The sequence below is a fragment of the Haliotis rufescens genome, unplaced genomic scaffold (assembly GCF_023055435.1).
Source record: "Haliotis rufescens isolate VD_foot unplaced genomic scaffold, xgHalRufe1.0.p SCAF_5, whole genome shotgun sequence".
Lineage (NCBI taxonomy): Eukaryota > Metazoa > Mollusca > Gastropoda > Lepetellida > Haliotidae > Haliotis > Haliotis rufescens.
In genome coordinates, this window is record NW_025964223.1 from 22,454,376 (window position 1) to 22,481,877 (window position 27,502).

Consider the following 27,502-nt stretch of genomic DNA (forward strand, 5'->3'; position numbering starts at 1 on the left):
CATTATATGAATTTTTTATTTTAATTTCAATAGTGAAACTAAACATTTCATGACATGTTCAGTTAACGTCTTTGGGCAAAGTGAATATGAATAACCACTCACAATCATGTATACTGTATGTCAAAATTAAAATCAACACACTCAATAACACTTGTAAACATAAATATGTCATACATATAATCAAACTGACCTTATTTGGTATAGTAAAACTTATAGCAGCAAAAAATTATACAGGACCAATTATTGGCTTGTCATCATACAAATCCCACAGTTGCCTCGTCTGAGGTGCAAGGTCATAGATTAAAAACATTTGTGTAGGGCCGGCTCGTTATTTTCACTGATGGTTCAAAGAACTACATGTAGTCCATAATTAAACTAATAATGTTAAAATGGAGAACGATACAAGAGCTGTGTTCAGTTGGAGCATATTGACCTTTTTTTACATATGACCTTCATTTACATGTGACCTGACTAAAAAAAAGGATCTTATTTATCAGTATTTCTGAAAGTTATCATCCAGAAACCAGTTCCTGAGCTAAGTTTTGTCATTATCAAATGACCTCTAACCTTTAACTTTTGACAATTTGGGCTAGTACACAAACTGTATGTATGGCTGTCTACCAGCTGACTTTGGCATGACTTCATCACTTGGGGAAAATTTCCGCCAGAAACTTGCCCATTGGAGCTTGTAAGGTGCCTTACTGGCATCTAAATCATTGGCTTTACAGAACTTGAACAATCATTTGTACCCCTTGTGGTCTTAAAGATGGGTTTCCAGAATATCCAGGTCTGGATTATAGCTCATTTAACATGACTGATCACATCACACTATACTTTATTTACAATTACAAAACACCATATGTCACTGCAGTATGCCAAATATACCACACATCAGTCAACATGTTGAATGTACCAGTCAGTAGAAGGGTAACTTTTCTCCACAAAAGTGGAAGAGAAAATAGAAATGAGTCGTAGGATATGTACACACATGAAATGTTATCACAGTCGTAGTCCCTTCATATTGAACACTGGCAGATAGAACAGTCATACACAAAAAAGCCTGCCTCCTTGAAATAGTTGTCCAACAATGTGAGAAGATGTATTTCATCCTGTTGAGACATGAAGACATAGAGGGTCTCCTCCTGAATCATCTCAGCTGTTCACATGAACATGGATCTTGGTTCCTGAACTGGTCGACACTGGTGTATTGTGGGATTGCCGAGTTGACTGGAAGCGAGATGGGCCAGTTGACAGCGAGAACTCGTAAGGGTCCATATTGTTTGTGGCTATTCTCAGTCTGTCAGCTGAAAAGAGAGATATATCTTATGCACTGAGGTCACAGAACGTGATGAGACTGACTCTTGTAATAAAGTTTGTTGGTATGAAAAGCAGACATCAGTCTCATCCTTGGTCTTTGCCGGGATCGGGTGGTCAGGCTCACTGACTTGGTTGATGCATGTCAACGTATCCCAATGGCAAACACCGGTACACTAATCCGCCAGGTGGCGCGTCGGAATTTCCGTCCCGGAAGTGTTGCTAATGTAAACATGTCGCACTACAGCGGTTTGACAGTTGAGAAGCTGAAGACAGAGTTGCGATGCAGTGGAGCAACTACACGCGGGAAGAAGATCGATTTGATTGAAAGGTATGTAATTGTACAAGAGACTTGCCAATTCTGTTTCAGTTTGCTTTGAATCTTCGAACAGTCTTTGAATGAAAATTGTTGTTATCGATAAACGAAACGTCAGGGGTGTGCAAATTTCATTTTATTGAATGAAAACCCGTGCATGTTGGTGAAATCGTAAATAAAGCAAGGATAAATATCTTTTACCCATTATGCTATGTCAATCGTCTACAGAGCATGAACTGGGGCTATAATGACTACATGTATGCAAAAGCAAAGCCCATGGTCTCTGGCAAAGCCAGTGGTGTATGCATTCACTCAATGTATCAGACTAAAATATATCAAAATAAATAGTACCGTATATATTAACCTTTTGATATGGTTAAACTGTTTTAGCCATGTTATCTGATTGAATTGTTTTGTTCTGATTTGTAAAGGGGTTTCAAGAATTTTATTGATAAGTTTTTGTGTGTTTGACAGATTACAGATGACCAGGCTGCAGACTTAGAGTCAAAGACAAGAAAGCAGGCCAAGTGTAGCTTGTGGCATGAAGAGAGGAGATGGAGGTTGACAGCATCTCAGTTTGGGACAATTTGCAAATGTACTACAAGGAGAAACAAAACTAAATTATGTGAACAAATTGTCTCTGGAAGAAAACTAGTTTGTAACTCTGTGAGGCATGGGTTACAGCAGGAACCCAAAGCTATTGCCAAACTTGAGATAGCCTGTAATGTTCATGTTCACAGTTGTGGAATGTTTGTTGACTCTGAACTCCCTTTCCTTGCAGCAACCCCAGACGGTGTCATTGATTCTAACACCATTGTTGAGGTTAAATGTCCTTACAGTGCTAGAAATGAGGTCATTGCTCCTGGGAAACTCTTTCCTTATCTTTGTGAGAGAAATGGCCTCATGCAACTGAAAGAAAACTGTCATTACTACTTTCAGGTGCAGGGTCAGATGTATCTATCAAAGCGAAAATACTGCTTATTTGCTGTTTGTACGTTCAAAGACTTCTTTGTTCAGAAAATATCACTCGATGAGGAATACTGTACAGGAAGTTTGATTCCCAGACTCTCATTATTCTTTGAGTCTTTCATTGCTACTCACTACATTTGTTAAGATTCACGAACAGACATCCTTTTGTGGATTAATACATCCATGTGAAGACTGTGTATCTAAAAAGTACTAAGAGTCTTATCCAACTTACTTTTGCCTCGCTTTTCAAAAATTATTTGACATCAGTGACTTTTCACAGTTAAGGAATAAAAGTTTGTTCTTTTCAACTATTGAAATCTGGTGATGAGAATGATACAAATGAGTACCGGTAGGTATATCCCTGATTGACACCATGTGTAAAGTACTTACTTCTATTCTTAGCTGTAGGCCTAATGGAAAAACTGTAGGCCCAAACATGTTATCTGAAGCAGTGAGATATACTCATATACGCATATACGCAATATAAAATTACAAAATACAACCAGTCATCCAGAAGCTATTACTGCTATCACACCGAGTTCCCAGAGACTCAGTGGTGACAGATGGTGATACATTTATCAAGGAAATTATCAGCTTGTAAAACATCTTTGAACAAATCTGTCATCTATGGGTATACTGACCGATGTATATTTCGAACACTGACCTTGGGAATGTGGTGGAGCTCCTTTGCAATGAAATTACATGACTGAATGTCTGTCTGACAACCGTGTGATGGTGTTGTACTATTGCATTCATTGTTAAAGTGGTAAGAGAGAGAGATCCTAAGCACAGATCAACAAACAAATGTGAGACATTCAATGGTATTTTTTCATTATGTAATATCATGGGTACAGTGTTATGTACATATATTCATCATTTCAATTGTTAAAACACAATAAAGTTGTTATATTTGAACATTTCTCACACATTCCAGTTGTACTTTCAAGTTCTAGGTTTGTATTCAGAATTCAACCCAAAGTACGGTTACATGTTTGTTGCTAAATATTGATCCACAATCTATAAACATTTCTACATAAATATGCTTACTTTGTGTGCATAATCCACAAACATCCTTGTACTATAACAACCGCTTTATTTGTACTTGTGTTAACAGACAATGTTCTCATGTGTACACTTTAAACTGTCTGAACTTGTGAATAACCCCACATACCTGGTCCATAACCAATGACTGGCACAATCATTCTGTCAACAATAAACCCCATGAAGACTTTGTGGTGTCAAATATCCACAAGCACTTGTATGCTGATACAATTTAAAGTATTTCACCTTTGAACCACTATTTTTCAATTTGTTTGAAAAGTCCTCCTCTGCAAAATACAATCATAATTGTTTCATCTAAATTTACATTCATAACATATTTGCCACAAAAGCTTGCTACATCTGATTTCTGCAATTTGACAATAGCGTCACTTGCATTCAAAATGCCATCAGCAAACATCAATGTGCTAATTTTATCAACTAACTCATTCACAAACATACCTTTGCAGTTTCCGGATTGTATTAGTTGAACAAGATCATTAAGAAACAGAGTAAACAGTAATCATACAGCAGTGAGCCGTGTCTAATACCCACCATACAGTCACGGTAGACAATCACACCTGTCTACTAGCAGTAAACTGTTGTACTTTCAATGCTATGAACAGACAACACTAGGTCATACAAACATACATGAATGTGTGAAGTATGTTTAGAATGGACATTTATTCATGCAAGTCGGTTTACAATGCTTAGGCGAAAGTTTGACAACATGTAGCAAATTCGAACAATTCTAGTGCCTAGTGGAACTTTTGATGGATGAAGCTCCCTCTTAAGAATTTTGTAAGTTTTGCCAAGTCCAATAACACGCTCAATATGAATTCTCTTGGATGATACTCTGTGGTCGTGGACTACCTCTTGGGGTTCAAACTGACTTCGACCCTTGAGCATTGTCGGAGTGTAGACTTTTACATCTGAAGATGAAAATATGTCCTGCACCATAATGCCTCTGTCCGCCATAATACTGTCTCCTGCACAAAACACACCTGGCATGCACAAATCTGACCTCTCAATAATCTGCCTGTCACTTGTTGATCCACCATAACTGTCACTAACATAGGTAACAAGACCTCGAGGAGAACAACCAATCATAGTTTTCAGAGTGTTCCTGTTCTTGTACCTTGAGAAAGTGGCCCCCTGGTAATCTACATTGCCTGGCTTACAAATCGGAGTCTCAGTTGCATCTAGAATGACCCTTGTTGATGGGAAGCGCTCCTTGAAATTTTCTGGCATTGTATCTTGAAAGGTGTCATGTGATGCCCATATGCTTAGCTCAGTCAGTTGGAAGTACAAAAAGTTTGTCCATGTGAGAATTACAGTACTTTCACTGATATGAAACAACATGGAAAGGTCAAAATCATCTCTTGCCTGTCTGAATTTTAACAAAGTCATAAAAAGCTGATCTTCTGGTGGTATCAAAGAACACTGATATGAAAGATGATTGACAGAGGGGCCAAGTACATGAAAGAAATACATAAAATGATCATAATTGTCAAAACCAGTGTAATACAAAACTGCTTTGTCATTATCAGTTATGTGATGAATCGAGAATCTGGAGCTTGATTCCGACAACAAGCTGCACTGTATGGCCACATCTTCTATATGATCAACAGCATCTGACTGACAAATAATTTCATCACATCCTGGTGAACAAATTTCAACCTCACTTCCCAGATCAGGAACATCTTCCACATCTATAACATAGTGTCTAGGTTTCCTTGGTTCATTCACTTTCTTAAAGGAGAACACTGTTGGTATTGCAACCCCTCTTCAATCGTCTTTTCTTTCCTGAAAATAAAATATATAGAATTATTTCAAAATATCATCAATTAAGGTTTTATCGTAATAAGGAATTTAGTTATTGTTCACACAGTAACAATAAACATGGTAAATTCATGAACAAATATTATCAATGAGGACATAAGCAAATTATTCAAAAAAAATGAGCAAAATTTTAAAAAAGGTGTTTATTTTAGTTGGGACAAATTTATGGGAATGAAATCTAAGCTTGAACATCTATTATTATTAAGACAACTTCATTTAATAGTATAAAACTCTATAATAGTAATAGAACTATATTTGGTCTACTCCTAAATAGATCGAACATCAACTTCAACAGTTTTTTGCATATATAAGCCTACTCAAGACTGGCATAACTTCAGGGTGGGAATAATTTAAATAGATTCTAATTATGTAAAATTTAACTTAACACGTAAAAAAGAATTGACTGAAAGTCATTCATCGCAATACATATAATTAATATTAGGACAATTTTTTTATTTATTTTTTCCAGTAAAATGCGGCACAGACGACGACTGGTATATTTTTTTCTGCCAATATTTGGGTGAGCCCAATATTGTGCACCCAGATAAAAAAAATATACCGTGACTAATACAATATATGCATGATTGATTTACATATCACAATTACTGAATATTGTATTGCATTTGGTGGGTCACCAATACCAGATTCTGAGGTACAGGACAATAATAACATTAGTCCGTTCATTCGGTTACTAACTTCGTTGCTAATGACGCTTACCGGTGTCCGATGGCTTGTAGTCGCTGTCAAGGAAGTGATTACGACAAACCACTGAGTATGGACTTGGTTTCCATAATTTCTTGGATGCCAGATCCTCTCTTCTAATCGCCACGCGCCATTTTATGCAAATATCCGGATCTTGAGGAAAACCATAGCCGTCAGAACGACTGTCACATTGCCGTACGCAACAGCGCTAAGGCATTTTGTATGTAAACAATAGCATACGGAGCTAGCAACAAGGACGGAAATTCCGCAGCGCCCCCTGGACCGTTGTTTCGTACCGGTGTTTGCCATTGCGTGGATCGATGCTCATGATATCAATCACTGGATTGTCTGGTACAGATTTGATTATTTACAGACTGCCGTCATATAGCTGGAATAATGCTGAGTGTGGCGTTATACAACCAACCAACTTTGCCAGTTGGGTGTGATGACACTACATCAGGTCATGATTGAGTGGGTTGTTCTACGATAGTTGTCACTGGACCAAGTACTTTCCACATTCAATATCAACTATCAATCCCCTTAGTTGTCTACAAGGGATCTATTCTGCCCAAACAGCGCTAGAAACTAACAGTTTTACTCCACTAATCCTTATTATGATAACATACAGCAAAACCCTTAAAAATGGCAAATTTCTATTAGTCCTTATGATACCTTTATTATTGGGCACTTTGGAAAGTACTACAGGACTAGTGCCAATTTCTAACGCTGCCGAAGTCCACTTAGGGAGACACGCATGGGGGTACTGGGGACCTATTCTACCCCCAGAATCCCTTTAGGGAGACCAGCATGGAGGTACTGGGGATCTATTCTTCCCCCAGAATCCCCTTAGGGAGACATACATGGAGGTACTGGGGATCTATTCTACCCCCAGAATCCCCTCAGAGAGACACACATGGAGGTACTGGGGATCTATTCTTCCCCCAGAATCCCCTCAGAGAGACATACATGGAAGTACTGGGGATCTATTCTACCCCCAGAATCCCCTCAGAGAGACACACATGGAGGTACTGGGGATCTATTCTTCCCCCAGAATCCCCTCAGAGAGACACGCATGGAGGTACTGGGGATCTATTCTACCCCCATAATCTCCTTAGGGAGACACGCATGGAGGTACTGGGGATCTATTCTTCCCCCAGAATCCCCTTAGGGAGACATACATGGAGGTACTGGGGATCTATTCTACCCCCAGAATCCCCTTAGGGAGACACGCATTGAGGTACTGGGGATCTATTCTACCCCCATAATCTCCTTAGGGAGCAGCCATGGAGGTACTGGGGATCTATTCTACCCCATAATCTCCTTAGGGAGACACGCATGGAGGTACTGGGGATCTATTCCGACCCCATAATCTCCTTAGGGAGACACGCATGGAGGTACTGGGGATCTATTCTACCCCCAGAATCCACTCAGGGAGACACGCATGGAGGTACAGGGGATCTATTCTACCCCCAGAATCCCCTTAGGGAGACATACATGGAGGTACTGGGGATCCATTCTACCCCCAGAATCCACTCAGGGAGACACACATGGAGGTACTGGGGATCTAGTCTACCCCCAGAATCTCCTTAGAGAGACACGCATGGAGGTACTGGGGATCTATTCTACCCCCAGAATCCCCTTAGGGAGACATACATGGAGGTACTGGGGATCTATTCTACCCCAAGAATCCACTCAGGGAGACACACATGGAGGTACTGGGGATCTATTCTACCCCCAGAATCCCCTCAGGGAGACTGGGGATCTATTCTACCCCAGAATCCCTTCAGGGAGACACACATGGAAGTACTGGGGATCTATTCTACCCCAGAATCCCCTTAGAGAGACACACATGGAGGTACTGGGGATCTATTCTACCTCTAGAATCCACTTAGGGAGACAAGCATTGGGGTACTGGGGACCTATTCTGCCCCCAGAATCCCTTTAGGGAGACAAGCATGGGGGTACTGAGGATCTATTCTACCCCCAGAATCCCCTTAGGGAGACCAGCATGGAGGTACTGGGGATCTATTCTTCCCCCAGAATCCCCTTAGGGAGACACGCATTGAGGTACTGGGGATCTATTCTACCCCTATCATCTCCTTAGGGAGACACACATGGAGGTACTGGGGATCTATTCTACCCCATAATCTCCTTAGGGAGACACGCATGGAGGTACTGGGGATCTATTCTACCCCCATAATCTCCTTAGGGAGAGACGCATGGAGGTACTGGGGATCTATTCTACCCCCAGAATCCACTCAGGGAGACACGCATGGAGAGTACTGGGGATCTATTCTACCCCCAGAATCTCCTTAGGGAGACACGCATGGAGGTACTGGGGATCTATTCTACCCCCAGAATCCCCTTAGGGAGACATACATGGAGGAACTGGGGATCTATTCTACCCCAAGAATCCACTCAGGGAGACACACATGGAGGTACTGGGGATCTATTCTACCCCCAGAATCCCCTGAGGGAGACTGGGGATCTATTCTAACCCCAGAATCCCCTGAGGGAGACACACATGGAAGTACTGGGGATCTATTCTACCCCAGAATCCCCTCAGGGAGACACACATGGAAGTACTGGGGATCTATTCTACCCCAGAATCCCCTTAGAGAGACACACATGGAGGTACTGGGGATCTATTCTACCTCTAGAATCCCCTTAGGGAGACACGCATGGAGGTACTGGGGATCTATTCTACCCCCAGAATCCCCTTAAGGAGACATACATGGAGGTACTGGGGATCTATTCTACCCCCAGAATCCCCTTAGGGAGACACACATGGAGGTACTGGGGATCTATTCTACCTCTAGAATCCCCTTAGGGAGACATACATGGAGGTACTGGGGATCTATTCTACCCCCAGAATCCCCTTAGGGAGGCACACATTGAGGTACTGGGGATCTATTCTACCCCCATAATCTCCTTAGGGAGACACGCATGGAGGTACTGGGGATCTATTCTACCCCATAATCTCCTTAGGGAGTAACACATGGAGGTACTGGGGATCTATTCTACCCCATAATCTCCTTAGGGAGACACGCATTGAGGTACTGGGGATCTATTCTACCCCTATCATCTCCTTAGGGAGACACATGGAGGTACTGGGGATCTATTCTACCCCCATAATCTCCTTAGGGAGACACACATGGAGGTACTGAGGATCTATTCTACCCCATAATCTCCTTAGGGAGACACGCATGGAGGTACTGGGGATCTATTCTACCCCCATAATCTCCTTAGGGAGAGACGCATGGAGGTACTGGGGATCTATTCTACCCCCAGAATCCACTCAGGGAGACACGCATGGAGAGTACTGGGGATCTATTCTACCCCCAGAATCTCCTTAGGGAGACACGCATGGAGGTACTGGGGATCTATTCTACCCCCAGAATCCCCTTAGGGAGACATACATGGAGGAACTGGGGATCTATTCTACCCCAAGAATCCACTCAGGGAGACACACATGGAGGTACTGGGGATCTATTCTACCCCCAGAATCCCCTGAGGGAGACTGGGGATCTATTCTAACCCCAGAATCCCCTGAGGGAGACACACATGGAAGTACTGGGGATCTATTCTACCCCAGAATCCCCTCAGGGAGACACACATGGAAGTACTGGGGATCTATTCTACCCCAGAATCCCCTTAGAGAGACACACATGGAGGTACTGGGGATCTATTCTACCTCTAGAATCCCCTTAGGGAGACACGCATGGAGGTACTGGGGATCTATTCTACCCCCAGAATCCCCTTAGGGAGACATACATGGAGGTACTGGGGATCTATTCTACCCCCAGAATCCCCTTAGGGAGACACACATGGAGGTACTGGGGATCTATTCTACCTCTAGAATCCCCTTAGGGAGACATACATGGAGGTACTGGGGATCTATTCTACCCCCAGAATCCCCTTAGGGAGGCACACATTGAGGTACTGGGGATCTATTCTACCCCCATAATCTCCTTAGGGAGACACGCATGGAGGTACTGGGGATCTATTCTACCCCATAATCTCCTTAGGGAGTAACACATGGAGGTACTGGGGATCTATTCTACCCCATAATCTCCTTAGGGAGACACGCATTGAGGTACTGGGGATCTATTCTACCCCCATAATCTCCTTAGGGAGACACGCATGGAGGTACTGGGGATCTATTGTACCCCCAGAATCCACTCAGGGAGACACGCATGGAGGTACTGGGGATCTATTCTACCCCCAGAATCTCCTTAGGGAGACACGCATGGAGGTACTGGGGATCTATTCTACCCACAGAATCCCCTTAGGGAGACATACATGGAGGTACTGGGGATCTATTCTACCCCAAGAATCCACTCAGGGAGACACACATGGAGGTACTGGGGATCTATTCTACCCCCAGAATCCCCTGAGGGAGACTGGGGATCTATTCTACCCCCAGAATCCCCTGAGGGAGACACACATGGAGGTACTGGGGATCTATTCTACCCCAGAATCCCCTCAGGGAGACACACAGTGAAGTACTGGGGATCTATTCTACCCCAGAATCCCCTTAGAGAGACACACATGGAGGTACTGGGGATCTATTCTACCTCTAGAATCCCCTTAGGGAGACACGCATGGAGGTACTGGGGATCTATTCTACCCCCAGAATCCCCTTAGGGAGACATACATGGAGGTACTGGGGATCTATTCTACCCCCAGAATCCCCTTAGGGAGACACACATGGAGGTACTGGGGATCTATTCTACCCCCAGAATCCCCTCAGGGAGACAAGCATGGGGGTACTGGGGATCTATTCTACCCCCAGAATCCCCTTAGGGAGACATGCATGGAGGTATTGGGGATCTATTCTTCCCCCAGAATCCCCTTAGGGAGACACGCATAGGGGGTACTGGAGATCTATTCTACCCCAAAAATCCCCTCAGGGAGACAAGCATGGGGGTACTGAGGATCTATTATACCCCAGAATCCCTTCAGGGAGACACACATGGGGGTACTGAGGATCTATTCTACCCCAGAATCCCCTCAGGGAGACATACATGGAGGTACTGGGGATCTATTCTACCCCAAGAATCCACTCAGGGAGCCACACATGGAGGTACTGGGGATCTATTCTACCCCAGAATCCCCTCAGGGAGACAAGCATGGGGGTACTGAGGATCTATTCTACCCCAGAATCCCCTCAGGGAGACACAAATGGGGATCTATTCTACCCCAGAATCCCCTCAGGGAGACACACATGGGGGTACTGAGGATCTATTCTACCCCAGAATCCCCTTAGGGAGACACGCATGGGGGAATTGGGGATCTATTCTACCCCAGAATCCCCTGAGGGAGACACGCATGGGGGTATTGGGGATCTATTCTACCCCAGAATCCCCTCAGGGAGACACATGGGGGTACTGAGGATCTATTCTACCCCAGAATCCCCTTAGGGAGACACACGTGGGGGTACTGGGGATCTATTCTATCCCCAGAATCCCCTTAGGGAGACACACATGGGGGTATTGGGGATCTATTCTACCCCAGAATCCCCTCAGGGAGAACACATGGGGGTATTGGGGATCTATTCTACCCCAGAATCCCCTTAGGGAGACACACATGGGGGTATTGGGGATCTATTCTACCCTAGAATCCCCTTCAGGGAGACACACACGGGGGTACTGAGGATCTATTCTGTCCAACAATGCTTCATGGCTGCTCAGATGACTACAAACGGTGACTTACTTACTTTAACTTACTTTACCTCAACAATAAGGATATATCTATTCACATCGGCATATTTCAAAGATGTATTTTCCAAATGAACATATCAAAGCACAATTCTCACATATTTTGGCCTCTGAATGAGAGCTGGTGGCAAGGTCCTTCCATGTTGTCCAGTAGCTGAAACAAAGACAACAGATTCTTGTGTACAACTGTGTAACACCACTAATTAAGACATAGATGTAAACCAAAACAAGAATTGATAGGTTAAATCATACAAACCACTTCAATCATTCAATTGCATACTAACATTTAATATTTTTTGGGAAAAGCTTTACTAGCCCAGGTCAAGATAGAATGCCGTTGTAATGTTAAATCAATAGGGAAATTTGGACTAGCCCACTGGAATTTGTACTAGCCCTGGGCTAGCGGGCTAGTGTTAATTTCTAACCCTTGGAAGGCAGGGGATTTAAAAAATAACTGTTCCTGAAAATACTACAAATAAATAATTTTGCCTTAGGTTTTACGAAAAGGAAATACCAACACTGGACCTGTCCTCAGTCCCAAAATTATATATTTAACTTCTTCTTACAAAATCTCAGGCACCACAAGAGTAATTATTGGTCAAGACTGGTCAAGACATGTGACAAGACTGGTCACATGTGTAGTTGTTAGTTCCTCACAAGTGGAGGAAAACAAGAAATGGCACATCATTCTTTCACTGCAACTCTGACAAATCTAACAATGTTGTATTCCACCTACTCGTCAAAGTTGAGACTGGTGGTCCAGTCCAGTAGTTCATCCACCTCCCACTCCTCCAGCGCTTCTGGTCCTGACGCCTCCACAGTCGCCACCATCCCCGCCGCAGCGCCCTCTATCAGCTTCACGGTCTCGTAGTCATCAGCCTTGGCCTTCAACATGCCATCCCGGTACCTGCTCACGTCAACAAAACATATGACCTTGTGGACACATCTTTTATAAATTAACATTCTTTTTCCAAGAAGCCGCACTGAACAGTCTACCTGGATAACAAAAGTTTTTTGAGGAATGGAATCGGTCGGAAATTATCATGAAAAGACATTTGGTAAAGCAAAAAGTATAACTTAAAGTATAAATTTTATAAATAATTAATAAAAAATATAAGACCTGAAGCTCCACATGATGTTCACGATTTTTACAGTGTACAATATCTCCATTCTATACAGACAAATACCCTGAACCCAACAAATCTTTGTGCCAGAAGTGACGTCACCATCTCTTCTGTCATATTTGAACAGCATTCCGACTCACTCTGAATAAAAGTTTGGCATAGATCTAAATTAGAATTGGGACTTCATCCAAGAGAACCCTCGATACATATACCATATTTTCTTGAGTAAAGTGCCCACCCGAGTATAATGCGCACCCCCCTCTAGCGGATTCAGTATTTTGGAGAAAAGAATTCGAATATTATGCGCAGAAAGAAATTACACCGTACCAGCAACAAGATGAGGCCAGCACAGGTGATTTTGTTTTCGTTTCAATCATGTTTTGTTTGTTTTTGTTTGTTGTTTAATGCTGCACTGGCAATATTTCAGCTTTATGAGGCCAGTCTGTAAATAATCGAGTTTGCACTAGACAATCCAGTGATTAACATCATGTGCAATGATCCATGTAATTGGGATACAATGACATGCATCAACCAAGTCAGGAAGCCTGTCCCCCTGATCCCGTTCCTGCCTCTTACGACAAGCATGGGTTTCTGAAGACATATTCTAACCCAGATCTTCACTGGGTCGGTTTCAATCATGAAAGATCAGGGTAATTTCAATGGATGGCTATTCCAAGTGTCGTGTCATTCGAACCGGATTCAAAACAAATATATGGTGGCAAATAGATCCTGGGTATTTATCGAAATTGAATGGTGATATAATACCAGTACACTAGATAACCATGGATCCATCATCCACAACTTACATCTTCTTCATCCAGTCTATCTTCTTCTGCTTCCGTCTCTTCTCCACATCTTGTTTCCTCGCTAACTGTAATCAGAAGAATCATTCAAAACATATGACATGATGCAAAGGCAAACATAATAAATTGTTTATGGAAATTAAACAGTATGTTTATTTCATTCTACGAGATGTTAACATGCCAGGAGCCAGGAGCAGCTAGAAGAAATGTGGAACATTTGTTTGAGCCACTTACCTTCAACCAAACAGGGCATCACCATAGCAACCACTAGCTTTCAGCCTCAAGGTCATCACAATATCAAACTTAATGTCACCATAGCAACCACTACCATTCAAGGGGGCATGGGTGACCTAGTCTTCTATGGCACCTCAATTCATATTGCTGACTTAAGTCAATCAGGAATTCCAGAATCCCATAATAGGTTCAAATAAGATTTGTCCTGATTCTGGCCTTATAATAAATATTCAGCCTTCTAGGTGATCACCATAGCAACAACTGATATCAGCCTCCTAGGTTACCACAGCCACAACTCATATTAACATTCTATGACACCATACCACACTAAACTCTCTAAAGACATGTCAGTCATAACGTTGGTTGTCCTTCTCAACAAAAATTGGGCAACAAAATCCTCTTCTATCCTGAGGCCCTAGGCATAACTGCCGTGATATTGCTGGAATATTGCTAAAAGCGGCGTAAAAACCATACTCACTCACTCACTCACTCACCCAAGGAATAAAATGGTGTCTGATTTTACTGGGGGAACAAACCTAACATGATTTACAACCTTGATCGAAATTTGATTTCTTGAGGTGACTGGTTACCTTATCATGGTGGAATTCATATTTCTTGTTGGACGTCTGCCACGTGACTGGGTCAGACATAATGTGATGGATCAGACGGTCAGACACCAGACGCCAGCCATTGTTCTCAACCCTCTGATACCACCCATCTTTGTCTGGAATGGAAAAACACAACACAATATTCATGTTTGTATGTAGCACTATTCCAGCCATATCATGTCAGCCTGGGCCAGACAAACCAGTGCTTGATGTTAGGGCTGGGACAAGTCCAAATTTACTACCCGGGTACCCAGCCCCCTATTACCCGACCCTACCCGGGTACCCGCTGTAGGTCTCAAGAGGTAGCTGAAAACTGTCAGATTGGGAAAAGTTTGACCGTAGCTATAGTAAAATGTGTTTTGATACATGTATGAAACCATCTGGTGTATACACTGAAGTTGACTGAAGTTTTATTTTTATTCAAACATATAACAGTCAGAAGGAATGGGCGTAGTAGTAACATTAGTGGCTTGTAGTTTAAACATAGAGTTTTAGATACCTTTTGTCATTAAACCACGGGTCTGGGAAGTCTTGTGGGTGTCCGGGCCCTACTCGGTACCCACCTGACCCGAGTACCCGTGTTACCCGTCCCAGCCCTACTTGATGTTATGAGCATCGATCCGATGACACGAAATTAACCAAAACATCGAGCCTGACCACTTATCTATACAGTCGCCCCTTACAACAACAACAGGATTCACTCTACACTGGGACTCCGAAAATATTTGTATGATATTTCATAATTTGAAAATAATTTATGTACATTATAAGTTGTAGCAGGATCACTAGGGGTACATGGGGTTTTAAGTGTCCCTCCTTTTATATATAAAAACCTAACAAGGGATGCATAAAAAACCCATGTACCCAAAGTGATCCTGCTACAACAAATTAATTTTACCGACATGTTTCAATATGACATTGTAAAAGGATTAAAACAAATTCAAAATTGATAGAAAACAGCTGTTTGATTGAGCTGAGGTTAAATTGAGCTATGTCATGTGACTTTTATTGAGTCGGGGAAAAAACTTGCAGCCTTTTGCTCATGGTGGGGTATAAGGGATTTATTCTGCATCTCAGAAATCCATGCACAGTATGTCTTCCTCATGGTGGGGTATAAGGGATATATTCTGTATCTCAGAAATCCATGTGCAGTATGTCTTGCTCATGGTGGGGTTTAAGGGATTTATTCTGCATCTCAGAAATCCATGTGCAGTATGTCTTGCTCATGGTCGGGTATAAGGGATATATTCTGCATCTCAGAAATCCATGCACAGTATGTCTTGCTCATGGTCGGGTATAAGGGATATATTCTGCATCTCAGAAATCCATGTGCAGTATGTCTTGCTCATGGTGGGGTATAAGGGATTTATTCTGCCTCTCAGAAATCCATGTGCAGTATGTCTTGCTCATGGTGGGGTATAAGGGATTTGTTTTGCATCTCAGAAATCCATGTGCAGTATGTCTTCCTCATGGTGGGGTATAAGGGATTTTTTCTCCCGTTGAGAAATTTATTCCATTTTTTACATTTCTCTGGGTCCCCCAACTGGGACTATAAGCAAAGCTGTAGAGTCCCCTGGATCCTGAATATATAACCCAGGTAAACCACAGCTCCCAGCTAACACTGCTTTGTGCATACCGGGCCTAGATTAAGGGACTGAACAATTTATAATCTCGGTCTATCAAGTCAATGTTGAAGTACAGAGCAGTACATCGACTCCTGGAAACATTACATTGGTTTGATTAATGTGACAAGCAAACAAGCATGACAGCTTCATAATCAATATTTCTGGCAAATTTTCAGGAACCGCTGTGAGGTTAAATAGGGAGTGAGTTTGGTTTAGCACTGCTTTTAACAGTTTTCCAGTTATATCTGTCAGCTTATTGTGGGAGGAAAGCCCGAAGTGATGCAAGTCTTACACGTTTACCACTTCGGTGAAACCCACGAGCACGAGTGGTGCTGACAAACCTAGAAACATAATCGGGGCGAACCCACAATCATAGGTTTAATGTGTAGCCAAGGGACGCAACTCTGCACAGTGAATTGCGGCGCCCTAGACAACTGGGCAACCCCCTGAGGGTAAATAACAAATAGTGCAAAAAAACACTCTAAACTATTTACAGATACAAAAAGATTTGTTGAAAAAGCTCAATTGGGAATGTCAAAATGTTCTTTATTTCATTTTGTGTGGGTCTGTCATTTAACAAAAAGAATTGCAGTGCTAAACCTATCTAATTTATCCCAAAAGAGCAGTAAATACAAGCCAATTATTGTTTCAAGTGTACATTTTGGTACTGACCTGTGCCTGGCCCAATCACTGCCCTGTTTTTGGTGTGTTTGTCCTTGGCCTTGGTTTGCTTAGCCTCAGGTCGGGTGTAGTCTTTTGGGCTGTTGGCACACATGTCCACGATGGTGCGGTGGGTGAAGATCTTGTAGTAGATGTTAGGGGGAAATCTTTCCTGTCAACAAGAGAGGTAGTTAGTATGACTCCATATAGATGATAAGGTGAAATGGGGTTTAAAGTCGCGTCCGAGATTATTGCACTTATATAGCGGGGATGCATGTGTGTGTGTGTGTGGCTGCTTGTACTAGTCGGGACCGATGCCGATTTTATAGTGCTAGCCCACTGAGATACCATGCCGCAGTTTAAAATGAATACCCCACTCAGACACAGTATACTGACTCCAAGCCGACCAGTCCTTGTTTTAGCCCCTTAATGCCGAGCAGCGTAAGGCAGGGTAACAAGAAGTACCATATTTCAATGTCTTTTGGAATGACGCGGCCGGGATCGAACCCCAGACCTTCCACTCTCCAGGCTGACACTCTACCACTAGACCACAGAGGCGGCCTCCTCTATAAAGTGATGCTTCGGCAACTCTCATCTTCAGACAATGCTTTTTTTAGTTGATTTTTATACAGCCATCTACTTCAAGTGGAAAAAGACAATCTGAAAAGCACTAACTTTCTATTCCAACAAGAAAGCAAGTGTATAATATGTTAAAGAGAAAGACCTGGTACCAGAACGTTGCACACAATCCCTATTTTCTTGCGTATATTACAGATTCTTTTACAGAAAACATACCTATATAGAATTGGGAATATAATTGCCAAGTAATAAGAATGGAAAATGTTTTAGTTTCATCATAATTAGTTTGAAAGTTTGTTCTCTATTTAACTCATTGAGTATGGCTCCCCATTGTCAAATTTTCGAAGTACCCAGGGCGCTTATAATGGCATATATAGTATTAACATTTTTCAGATCTTCATGATTATAATACTATTTACCAAGTAAATATTACTGAAACAAATGAAGAAGCAATTGGGGAGTGTTGACATGAAAACAAAGAGGACAATCAGGGGCTTTTTAAGTACACAGATGAACATTCTCTGGGCACGACAACTCCGTAATAATGACAGCTGATTCACTTGTGGACAGGACATTTTCTTTCCCAATCTGATGCTTGTATGTCTAGTCCCCTACAATGTTCCCACTCACTCCAGCGAGACGGAAGCGCACATGGATGCCCGCTGCCGAATCCAGCATCTTGGCCTCGTTGGGGTTGATGCATCTCAGCATGAGACCCGGGTCTCCCCTGGTCCGGAAGTTGATCAGGTCTCGGTAGTAACGATATACCTGGATGTCCTGCACAGAAAAACAGTTGGTTATTTTTTTAATTGTCTGATAGGCATTTCATAGAAGTTGACGGATGACAATGTAAACACAACTTACAGATAACAACTTCTTTCTTTTACTGTAACAGCAATACCGACAGTTGATATAAGGATCAATACTGAAGCGCCATTATTACAGTAAAATAAAGAAGTTGCTTTCCATAAATTGTGTCTACTTTATTTTATAAAATATTTTTTGTTATAATTGACAATTTTATTCTCGGAAACTCCTGATACATGAGTAAATCCCATTCCCAGAACTGAGACCAGAAAAATAGATCTGCAGTAATGGTTACATGACACTTCGACAGGGACAGTGATTAACGATTGGAATAGAATTGGTACAGAGAATACCAATAACTGAGCTGACTTTGTAAAGCACTATTTGATAGAAGACTCCAAGCTTTTCACAATGGTAAAATGAGACAGCAGTGTTTGAAATAAAAGAAGGCCCTGGGGTCTCTGAGGGTTTCTCCTGCAGTATTTAAATTTGGAGACCCCTTAAATCTTTGACTTTTATCATTGGGGCAATACACCATCCCCTTGACTTTCATTCTTACACACATTAAACAGGAAAGATTGGTTATTTTACAATAGTATAAAGATGTCCTACATTGACGGGGTTGAGTGAGTGTTGTGTTAAGGAACTGTCACAATATACCATCAAAATCATGGCAGCCTGTAAGACTGGTAAGTCTTTGAATATATGACTCAAATTTTGATCGGGACATTTGTTATTTCTTTATACATACAGAAATATCCCTATGAAATGTTGAGTGGTATATTTAAATCTTCCACACATCAAAATTTCTGTTTGAGGTTATCTGGTTGCTGAGAATTTGATTCATGGAAAATTCTTTGTTAGTGAGGTGAACAGGGTTTAACATTGATTAGTTCAGATTATGGCTCTTATATAGTGACGTGTAGTGACTCAGACACAGTATACTGACTCCGAGCCAGTCCTTGTTTTATCCTTCTAATGCCTAGCACAAGGGTGAGTAACAAGTTCCACCTTTTAACGTCTTGTGGTATGACAAGTCCAGGGATCGAATGCCTGACCTTCCGCTCTCCTGGTAGACAGACACACTAGCCACTCAACCACAGAGGTGGCCAATTTCATAATGAACAGATGGCAAGGTGTGTATACACAGTGACAAGTTCAGAACATTTCCTGGCTTTGAATTCCATTAAACATTTTTCAACCAGATTGCAGCACAAACTCATTATTTTACAATATCTTTTGAACGAAAAAAACAAAGAGCTGACAATCTTGTGCAACTGTTTGACAGTTGACAGAGCAATGTGCCATCAACTTACAATGTGCCATCAACTTACAATGTGCCATCAACTTACAATGTGCCTTCAACTTACAATGTGCCGTCAACTTACAATGTGCCATCAACTTACAATGTGCCGTCAACTTACAATGTGCCATCAACTTACAATGTGCCTTCAACTTACAATGTGCCTTCAACTTATAATGTGCCTTCAACTTACAATGTGCCTTCAACTTACAATGTGCCGTCAACTAACAAAGTGTCTTCAACTTATAATGTGCCTTCAACTTACAACGTGCCTTCAACTTATAATGTGCCATCAACTTACAAAGTGCCGTCAACTTATAATGTGCCGTCAACTTACAAAGTGCCGTCAACTTATAATGTGCCGTCAACTTACAAAGTGCCGTCAACTTTCAATGTGCCTTCAACTTACAATGTGCCTTCTCCAAGCTCTCTGAATAATTATCACAGCATCTGTTTCTGGTATTGGCCCTTCTCGTTTCTTCTTGACCACAACGAGGCTCTTCTGTGGGGACAGCTGTGGGAACATGTCTTGTCGCTGTTGGTGTTGATAGTGTCGCTGTTGCAGTCGTGGTGATGGTGAGTTAGTTGCTCTTGATGACTCTTGAGGTTTTTTGCTCTCCCAAATCTGAAGAAATACTGTGCAAAACTCATCAAACCTGGAACAGAATTGAAAAAACAGATATGTCAAGAATTGATCACACCTTGTAGTCATTGTAGTCATGGATACAGGGGAGATAACAAAGTGAGAGAAAACTCACTTCTGCAATTCCGACGTTTTGTGAATCAATTACAAACGGAAAATTTATTTGTGAATGAATTTCTGGGTCATAAGTGGGGTGAATCTTGGATTCAAACCCATCACTTACATCATTTGCAGGGATCTAGGATTTCAAAACCTATCACTTACATTATCAAGGGGCACAACAATAAATATCTGACACTCTGCAAGTCACATGATTGTGTTTAATATTCCAAGTTGAACACATTTCTTGCAATGTCACATATTCAGAATAACACAGATTAACTCTTTGAGTTAAAACCACCTCCAACACAATTATATAAAATGTTTATGAATACCAAATCTGAAAGACACATGTTCTAAACATGTGAAAGGTTAATTCACATGAGCATAAAGAACGTGTAATGAAATAATGCTTGATAAATAGAGATTATTATACAAGCATGAGTGTCATACTGATTTTACTTTATGAGTGTCAGAATATTTGTATTTCCCGAGTGAGAGAGGAGTAATACAAGAATTCTTACACAAGTTTCGTAAAATCAGCGTAATACATATAGAGAATAATAATTTCTTTATTACCCATTATTTCTTAATTCTTTTGAGAGCCCCTTTAGACAAAAAGCACTGATCACGACTGCGGGTATAGAAGACCACAATTGTCTATGCCATCCAGTTCAGCTATGACGTCATTCCGACCTTATGTCACAACAATGCCGTCCAGATGACATAAACAATACACTGATGCATGCGAAGTGATATTTGCACGAGTGCATATACAACTTTTATAAACACAGTTATTTCTAACCTTATGGGTAATAAACATATAGACATCTGTGACAGTTGAACTTACTGGGGTATCTCTTCAGACGCCACTCCAATCGACTCCAGTTTCCTCATATATTCTTCATAGGCTATCATCATCTTGTCCTCAGTGGGCGGCTCTTCCTGAGGAACATGGCATGAACTGATTCATATGAATAGGGACAGAGGGAGTTGGGTTTGCCGCTTTGACTTGGGATGTCATTGTATATCGAGATATTGATGTATCGTATGCTATATTCCAGCTACATGATGCAGATGGTGGTCTGTAAATAATCAAGTCTGTGATCCAGTGATTGACATCATGAGCATCAATCCACGCAATTGGGATACGATGACATGCATCAACCAAGTCAGCGAGCCTGACCACCCGATCCTGTTAGTCGCCTCTTACGACAAGCATAGTCTCCTCTGACATCAAGCATAGTCGCCTCTTATGACAAACATGGGTTGCTGAAGACCTATTCTAACCCAGATCTTCACAGGATGGGGCAGATATGAACAGGGTGATACTGTTGTTTCATGTCAGGTATCTGAGCAGCCCAGAGATTTATCACGGTATCATATTTACATGAAGACATTAATCTTTTCATAGGATAACAACTTCATCTATTTTTTTAACGACAGGGTTCCTAGATGAAGGATCAAGTCCATGTATATTCAGCAAATCCTGTGAATGCTCATGGCATGACACTATTACTCCAGTCAATGGATCAGTGTGATTGTCATTCTCAGTTTCCAACTTCTAGACTTTATGATATCTAGAATTAATTGGATAAATAAAAAGATAATTAACCACAAATTGTCAGCCAATCAAAATAAATGTCACATATTACATTGTATTAGCTATGACGATATTTGACAAAATGTTACACGGTTCCAAATGGTTTTTGAGACCACTGATATAAGGGTTGACATCATCTCTACCTCGTCTAGGTAATCATCAACGGTGATGTAGTCAAGCAGGTTCTCAACATCCTTCAGACGTTGTAGGTGCTGTTTGCTGTCGCTGTAGACGGCGGTATTGCTGGTCTTGGGTTCAACAGCATTATACACAGCACACCTGGGATATATCATAATGAGTGAGTGAGTGAGTGAGTGAGTGAGTGAGTGAGTGAGTGAGGATGGTTTATTATGTCGCTTTCAGCAATATTCCAGCAATATCACGGCGGGGGACACCAGAAATGGGCTTCACACATTGTACCCATGTGGGGAATAGAACTTGAATCTTCAGCGTGACAAGTGAACACTTTAACTACCAGGCTACCCCACCACCCCATCATAATGGTGAAAAGTAGGACAATTATTATACAAGCAAACATGATATGGACACAAAGAAAGTTTTATTTCTTTGTTAGTTGTTTAACACCACACACAGCAATATTCCAGCTGTATTGTGGCAGTCTGTAAATTATCAAGTCTGGACCTGACAATCCAGTGATTGACATCATGAGCGTCAATCCATGCAATTGGGATATGATGTCATGCATCACCCGGTCAGTGAGCCTGACCACCTGATTCTGTTAGTTGCCTCATACGACAAGCATAGTCACCCTTTGTGGCAATGATGTGTTGCTCAAGACCTATTCTACCCTGGATCTTCACAGGGGGGACAGACAGAAAGAAAGCACAAAACATTGCAATTGGTTTCATTGGTTCCAAACCACACACAACTATTTTGTGTCTTTTTGACATCACAACATTGGATGGTGATGTAATAAATATTACATCACAACCATGTGATAGAGAAGTGACACATTTAAGCTCTCTGGTGTCCCTGAATGTCAATTAAGTTTATCATGTTTGTTTGTTTGTGTTTAGTCAATTAGGTTTTCATGTTTGTTTGTGTTTAGTCAATTGGGTTTTTCATGTTCTTCAGCAAGCCATGTCAATCACTAGATTGTCTGGTCCATGTTTGTTTGTTGTTTGTTTGTTTGTGTTCATCGGAAAGACAGGGGCCTGTAAATAATTGAGCCTGGATAAGACAATCCAGTGACTGATATCATGAGCAACAATCCACGTCATCGGGATATGATGACATGCACTCACCAATCCATTCAGTCACCTGATGACCAGTGTAGGATGCTCGGGACCAGTTCTAACCTGGAATCCCCATGTGGGAGTTTTATCCTACTGCCCAAAATGTATTGTGATACATTTTCAAATAATTATTTGAGGAACCACAACTTGACATCAGCAGTCTGCAACGTTAGCCAGTGCATGGCAAACCTTTGTTTGCTCCATATATCAACACTTAAGTCTACAGCATATGATACCAGAGACAAGTTCAGACTAGCAGACACAAAAGTGTCTTTTTTTTGTTTTGTTTGTTGTTTAACGCCTCATTCAGCAATATTCCAGCTATATAACAGTGGTCTGTAAAAAATCGAATCTGGACTAGACAATCCAGTGATTAATAATCATGAGCATCAATCCACGCAATTGGGATCAATGATATGCATCAACCAAGTCAGCGAGCCTGACCACCCGATCCCCTTAGTCGCCTCTTACGACAAGCATAGTCGCCTCTTACGGCAAGCATGGGTTGCTGAAGACCTATTCTACCCCGGAATTCACGGGTCCAAAAGTGTCTGGCACAGTCTGACCACTATTATGAAAGAGGTACTTTAGTTTAAACATTGGCCACCATTGTGGTGCAGTTTCTTGAATTAGAGAAATGCTATTGTGATTTGAAACATTGGACTGACCAATAAGATAAGAGCATTCCTCAAGGTCATGGTGGAATTTTAAATAAAAAGTGGATAACCATTTGAACAAACTTTGATGTCATTGGCATCCACGTATGGGAGTAACAGCTGTATCAGTCAGTGTGTTCTAAGAAGCTCACCTTGACTTTTCATGCTTATAATCCAGGTGAGTTAAAAGTAAAACATGTAATACCTGACTTTGTATCCCCGAACACGTCGCTGTATCTCAATGGCGGCACTTATCCTGACATCCTCACTTTGTTTGTCACCAGCTTGTATCATGGACTGAAAGAAAATAATCATGTTTCACTCTACCAAGGCATAATAGATGTGTCCGATGCTGTAAAAGATCCCATTAATACAGGATTGTTCCTGCCTCACTGTGGCCTGAAACATCTATATTATACAAATAATTACTTTTGACGAGATAGATATGCAAAAAAAAAGGACTGTCGGAACCGACCCCTGAGGTGGTCAGACCAGACTTTGACCGGCTGCCTCTGTCCGGTCAGACCACCGAAGGTGTCAGGTCCAAGGGTCTTTGTTTTCGCATATTGACCTCATCAAAAATTATCAATCGCTTTGTTATACTGAAATTCACTTTAAAGTTTATGAATCCATTAAACCATCATCTGTTTCATTACAGTAACTTAGCTGCAGACCTTGAAATGTTCATACCAGACGCCATCTTGTTTTCTCGAAGACGAGTCAATATTCATCACGTGACAGGTCGAAACTAATCATGTCACGAGTCAATATTCAAGGTCATTGTCACATGATTTTGGGGTCTTAATTGAAATGTATTGTTTCATCATGAGCTATGGATTAACCAATGGAATTGCAAGATTCTTTATAGAGATATATGATATGAACAGATGGGTTCCTTTTGCATATATTGAATTCCATTGAATCTACTTCTCTACTTCTAGTTAGTACTTGTGCTGGTAACACCATATTGCTAAATTGCCAATGCATAAATGGCACATTTAAGAATTTGCTTTCGACCATAAAAAAAAAAAATTCTTGTGTTTCAGGTAACCTGACCAAACAAATGTTTCACTTGTGACCCAAATTCTTTTATCTGACAGGAAACAGCTGTCAAGAAAGCCATATTTTACATTTGAAAAACATATTGGATGTTTCTGCATATTATTGTTGCAGTAGCTATTTAAATGGTATTTCGAGAAACATTGCAACTAACATCAGTAGTCAAAAAGCCACCAGTCCAAACATTGTAAACACAAAATAAAATAACAAAAAAGAACCCTACCTACCGATCTATACCTGCTGGATCCATGTTACCTGCAACACAGGCTTTGTTTAACCTTTGCCTTCGCATATGAAGCCGTGTTTCTAGAACAATGTTTAAACTGTACATGCACCGTAAAAAGGGGAAAAAAATACAAAACACAATAAGTTACCTTTCGTATATCCTTTGGCCCTGCTGCTAGTTGTCTGCTCTTTAGGGATCCTGTTAAAAAAGTGACTATGAATGCCATATTTCCTTAATTAAATACACACTGAACCTAGATGTCAGGCTGTTAAAAGTCAAAACCAAATCAAACCACCTGGTCTCAAATAGACATCAGATCCAGAAACACAGAAATTCTAGTTTATTTTCTACCCTGACATTTCAGAATCCCGTATGCCACGAAAGAAAATATCTACTTGAAAGGCCATTTTTTGCAAATGCACCCCTCCGCAATTTCAAATACTGATCTTACTTCATTGATGTTGTTAAATAATGAGTTGTGGTTTCTACATTACTTACAAGTGTGCCAATATACTTAGAGTACTGTAACTTCAGTAACATCAACAGGACTTGACTTTTGGGGCTGCTCTATCACCATGTGAATGTCATCACAACATTTACACCATAATGTGACCTGGTTTCCTATTTGGGTGCCGGTCTGGAAGGACCAGTGCCAACACAGACCAACCAATTTTGTCAGACCAGCAAAATATCAGATTGAAAATAAAGACCATATCTTTATTTAAATACAAAGTAAAGGGTTGAAACTATACATCGGTGCACCGGTACGCAAGTTTTTATGCAACTATACAATACATGATAGGTTTTTTTCTGTATTGATGCAAGATGATACACTTGCTAAAATAAATGACTTACTACTCGTTTAATCATGTTAATGACACCCCAGAAATTTTGTCAGTCAAATATCGCAATTGTAATTTGTAATATTCTGCATCATGAAAAATACTTAGAATACGCAATTAAAGTAAAGTCAAAATATCTGGTGATACGATTATCAAAATTAATTAATTGCAAGCACCTATCATGCAGTGTTCATTATGAATTCGCTCGTGGATATATTTAATTGCCTACACACTCAGTTGCTTCAACTAAAAATTGGTTTGATTTGACTGCTTATTGAGGAGTTGACGGTCATCCAGATAGAGCTTGTAGTTGTGGGGCAGATGAGACACAGAAGACACGGTCCAAGTTGACGGTGACCGCAGTAGTTGTGGAATAATGCCGTTAACAATGTACATGTACAATGAATAGGAACATTAAAAACTAGCTTTGAAACAAAGTATGTGGGTGATACGCAATAACTGATTTGTCTTTTCATGTATGTGTGCGTGTATATATGAAGTAAAAGGGATAATGCATATAAAATGAAAACAAAATGAATGAGTATTTATATAAGTAAAAACTTGTTGTTTTCGATCTGATATTTCACTGATCCGTTTAGACTATCAGTGGTCCTTTTTGACCAGACAAATGGGCTGTTATGACAAAATCGGCTGTTCCATTTGACACTGATAATTGGGTCACATATGCAAACTTAATTTTTATATAGGTAACAAGATGCAACAAAACAAATGAATTATATTTATCATACGGCTGTCATTTACAGTTGGTTTGTGCAATGACATGGATTATAAACTTGTTCTTAGTAGTGCCTTCCCTTGGTAGTAATACAAAGCACAATGACGACTTTTTTATAACAACATAGATTAACAATTTGATTTTCAAATTTGAGTGTGACAAGAAACGAAGCGCAGTAAAATCATTCAATTGATTTAATGTAAAAATACATAGGCCAAGTTAAAGTGTGTTAGTACATTCGAATCATATATGTCAGTTATCTTACCTGGAAGGTTTGATATGTCTAGCAGATGTATAACCTCTTTCTGTTTAAGCATTTTGGTATTTGTGTGTCTACTTTCGGCTGATTTGATGATGGAATCAGGAATGTAAACAGTGAACACACGTTCAACACAGGTGCTCCTTGCGTTCTTAGTATTATGTTATCGACCCCCTGTGCCTACACATATGTGTATTATCTTCGTTAATCCGTTATCAGTGAAGCCCATACATATTCAAAACATCCTAAATGTGAACGATGCTCAACCGTTTGCTGATGTGAACTTGGTTGTCAATTTCAACAAACACCACTTCCTGGCCTACGAACATGCGCAGTAAACACAAGGGAGATAATCCTACATCCTTAAGGATTTTACGACGCTTTTTGCAATATTGAATCGGTGTGAGGTGGAAATGGAGAAATTAACAGTATGGTTTAGCAAAGAAAATCAAACCGTTCCTACGAAATAAATACACACG

At 41.0% G+C, this 27,502-nt stretch overlaps 1 protein-coding gene and 2 long non-coding RNA genes across 3 annotated transcripts; 1 reads left to right on the forward strand and 2 right to left on the reverse strand.

Annotated features, from left to right (window-relative positions):
• Nucleotides 1-4: 4 nt before the first annotated feature.
• Nucleotides 5-27,355, reverse strand: LOC124111893. Its single transcript, XM_046471784.2, has 13 exons — nt 27,030-27,355; nt 25,335-25,384; nt 24,107-24,198; nt 22,133-22,268; nt 21,237-21,331; nt 20,054-20,300; nt 18,165-18,311; nt 16,968-17,127; nt 14,653-14,786; nt 13,832-13,896; nt 12,638-12,808; nt 12,000-12,055; nt 5-1,304 (listed from the first exon to the last, which is right to left on the reverse strand). The coding sequence occupies exons 1-13, from the start codon at nt 27,079-27,081 to the stop codon at nt 1,153-1,155; spliced, it is 1,557 nt and encodes a 518-aa protein (XP_046327740.1). The 5' UTR covers nt 27,082-27,355; the 3' UTR covers nt 5-1,152.
• LOC124131853 lies at nt 1,434-3,519 on the forward strand. The gene is made up of 2 exons (XR_006860730.2): nt 1,434-1,645; nt 2,105-3,519. It is a non-coding gene; the product is annotated as an uncharacterized LOC124131853 (long non-coding RNA).
• On the reverse strand, nt 3,728-6,424 carry LOC124126949. The gene is made up of 2 exons (XR_006859853.2): nt 6,197-6,424; nt 3,728-5,443 (listed from the first exon to the last, which is right to left on the reverse strand). It is a non-coding gene; the product is annotated as an uncharacterized LOC124126949 (long non-coding RNA).
• Nucleotides 27,356-27,502: the final 147 nt, after the last annotated feature.

Bases quoted from the DNA above. Each gene is read 5' to 3' on its own strand.
- LOC124111893 (XM_046471784.2), bottom strand. From the start codon at position 27,081: ATGCTTAAACAGAAAGAGGTTATACATCTGCTAGACATATCAAACCTT. The intron at 25,385-27,029 runs GTAAGATAACTG...CTTTTTTAACAG, and splicing joins AGACATATCAAACCTTCCAG to GATCCCTAAAGAGCAGACAA. The intron at 12,809-13,831 runs GTAAGTTGTGGA...TGACGTGAGCAG, and splicing joins ATAGACTGGATGAAGAAGAT to GTACCGGGATGGCATGTTGA.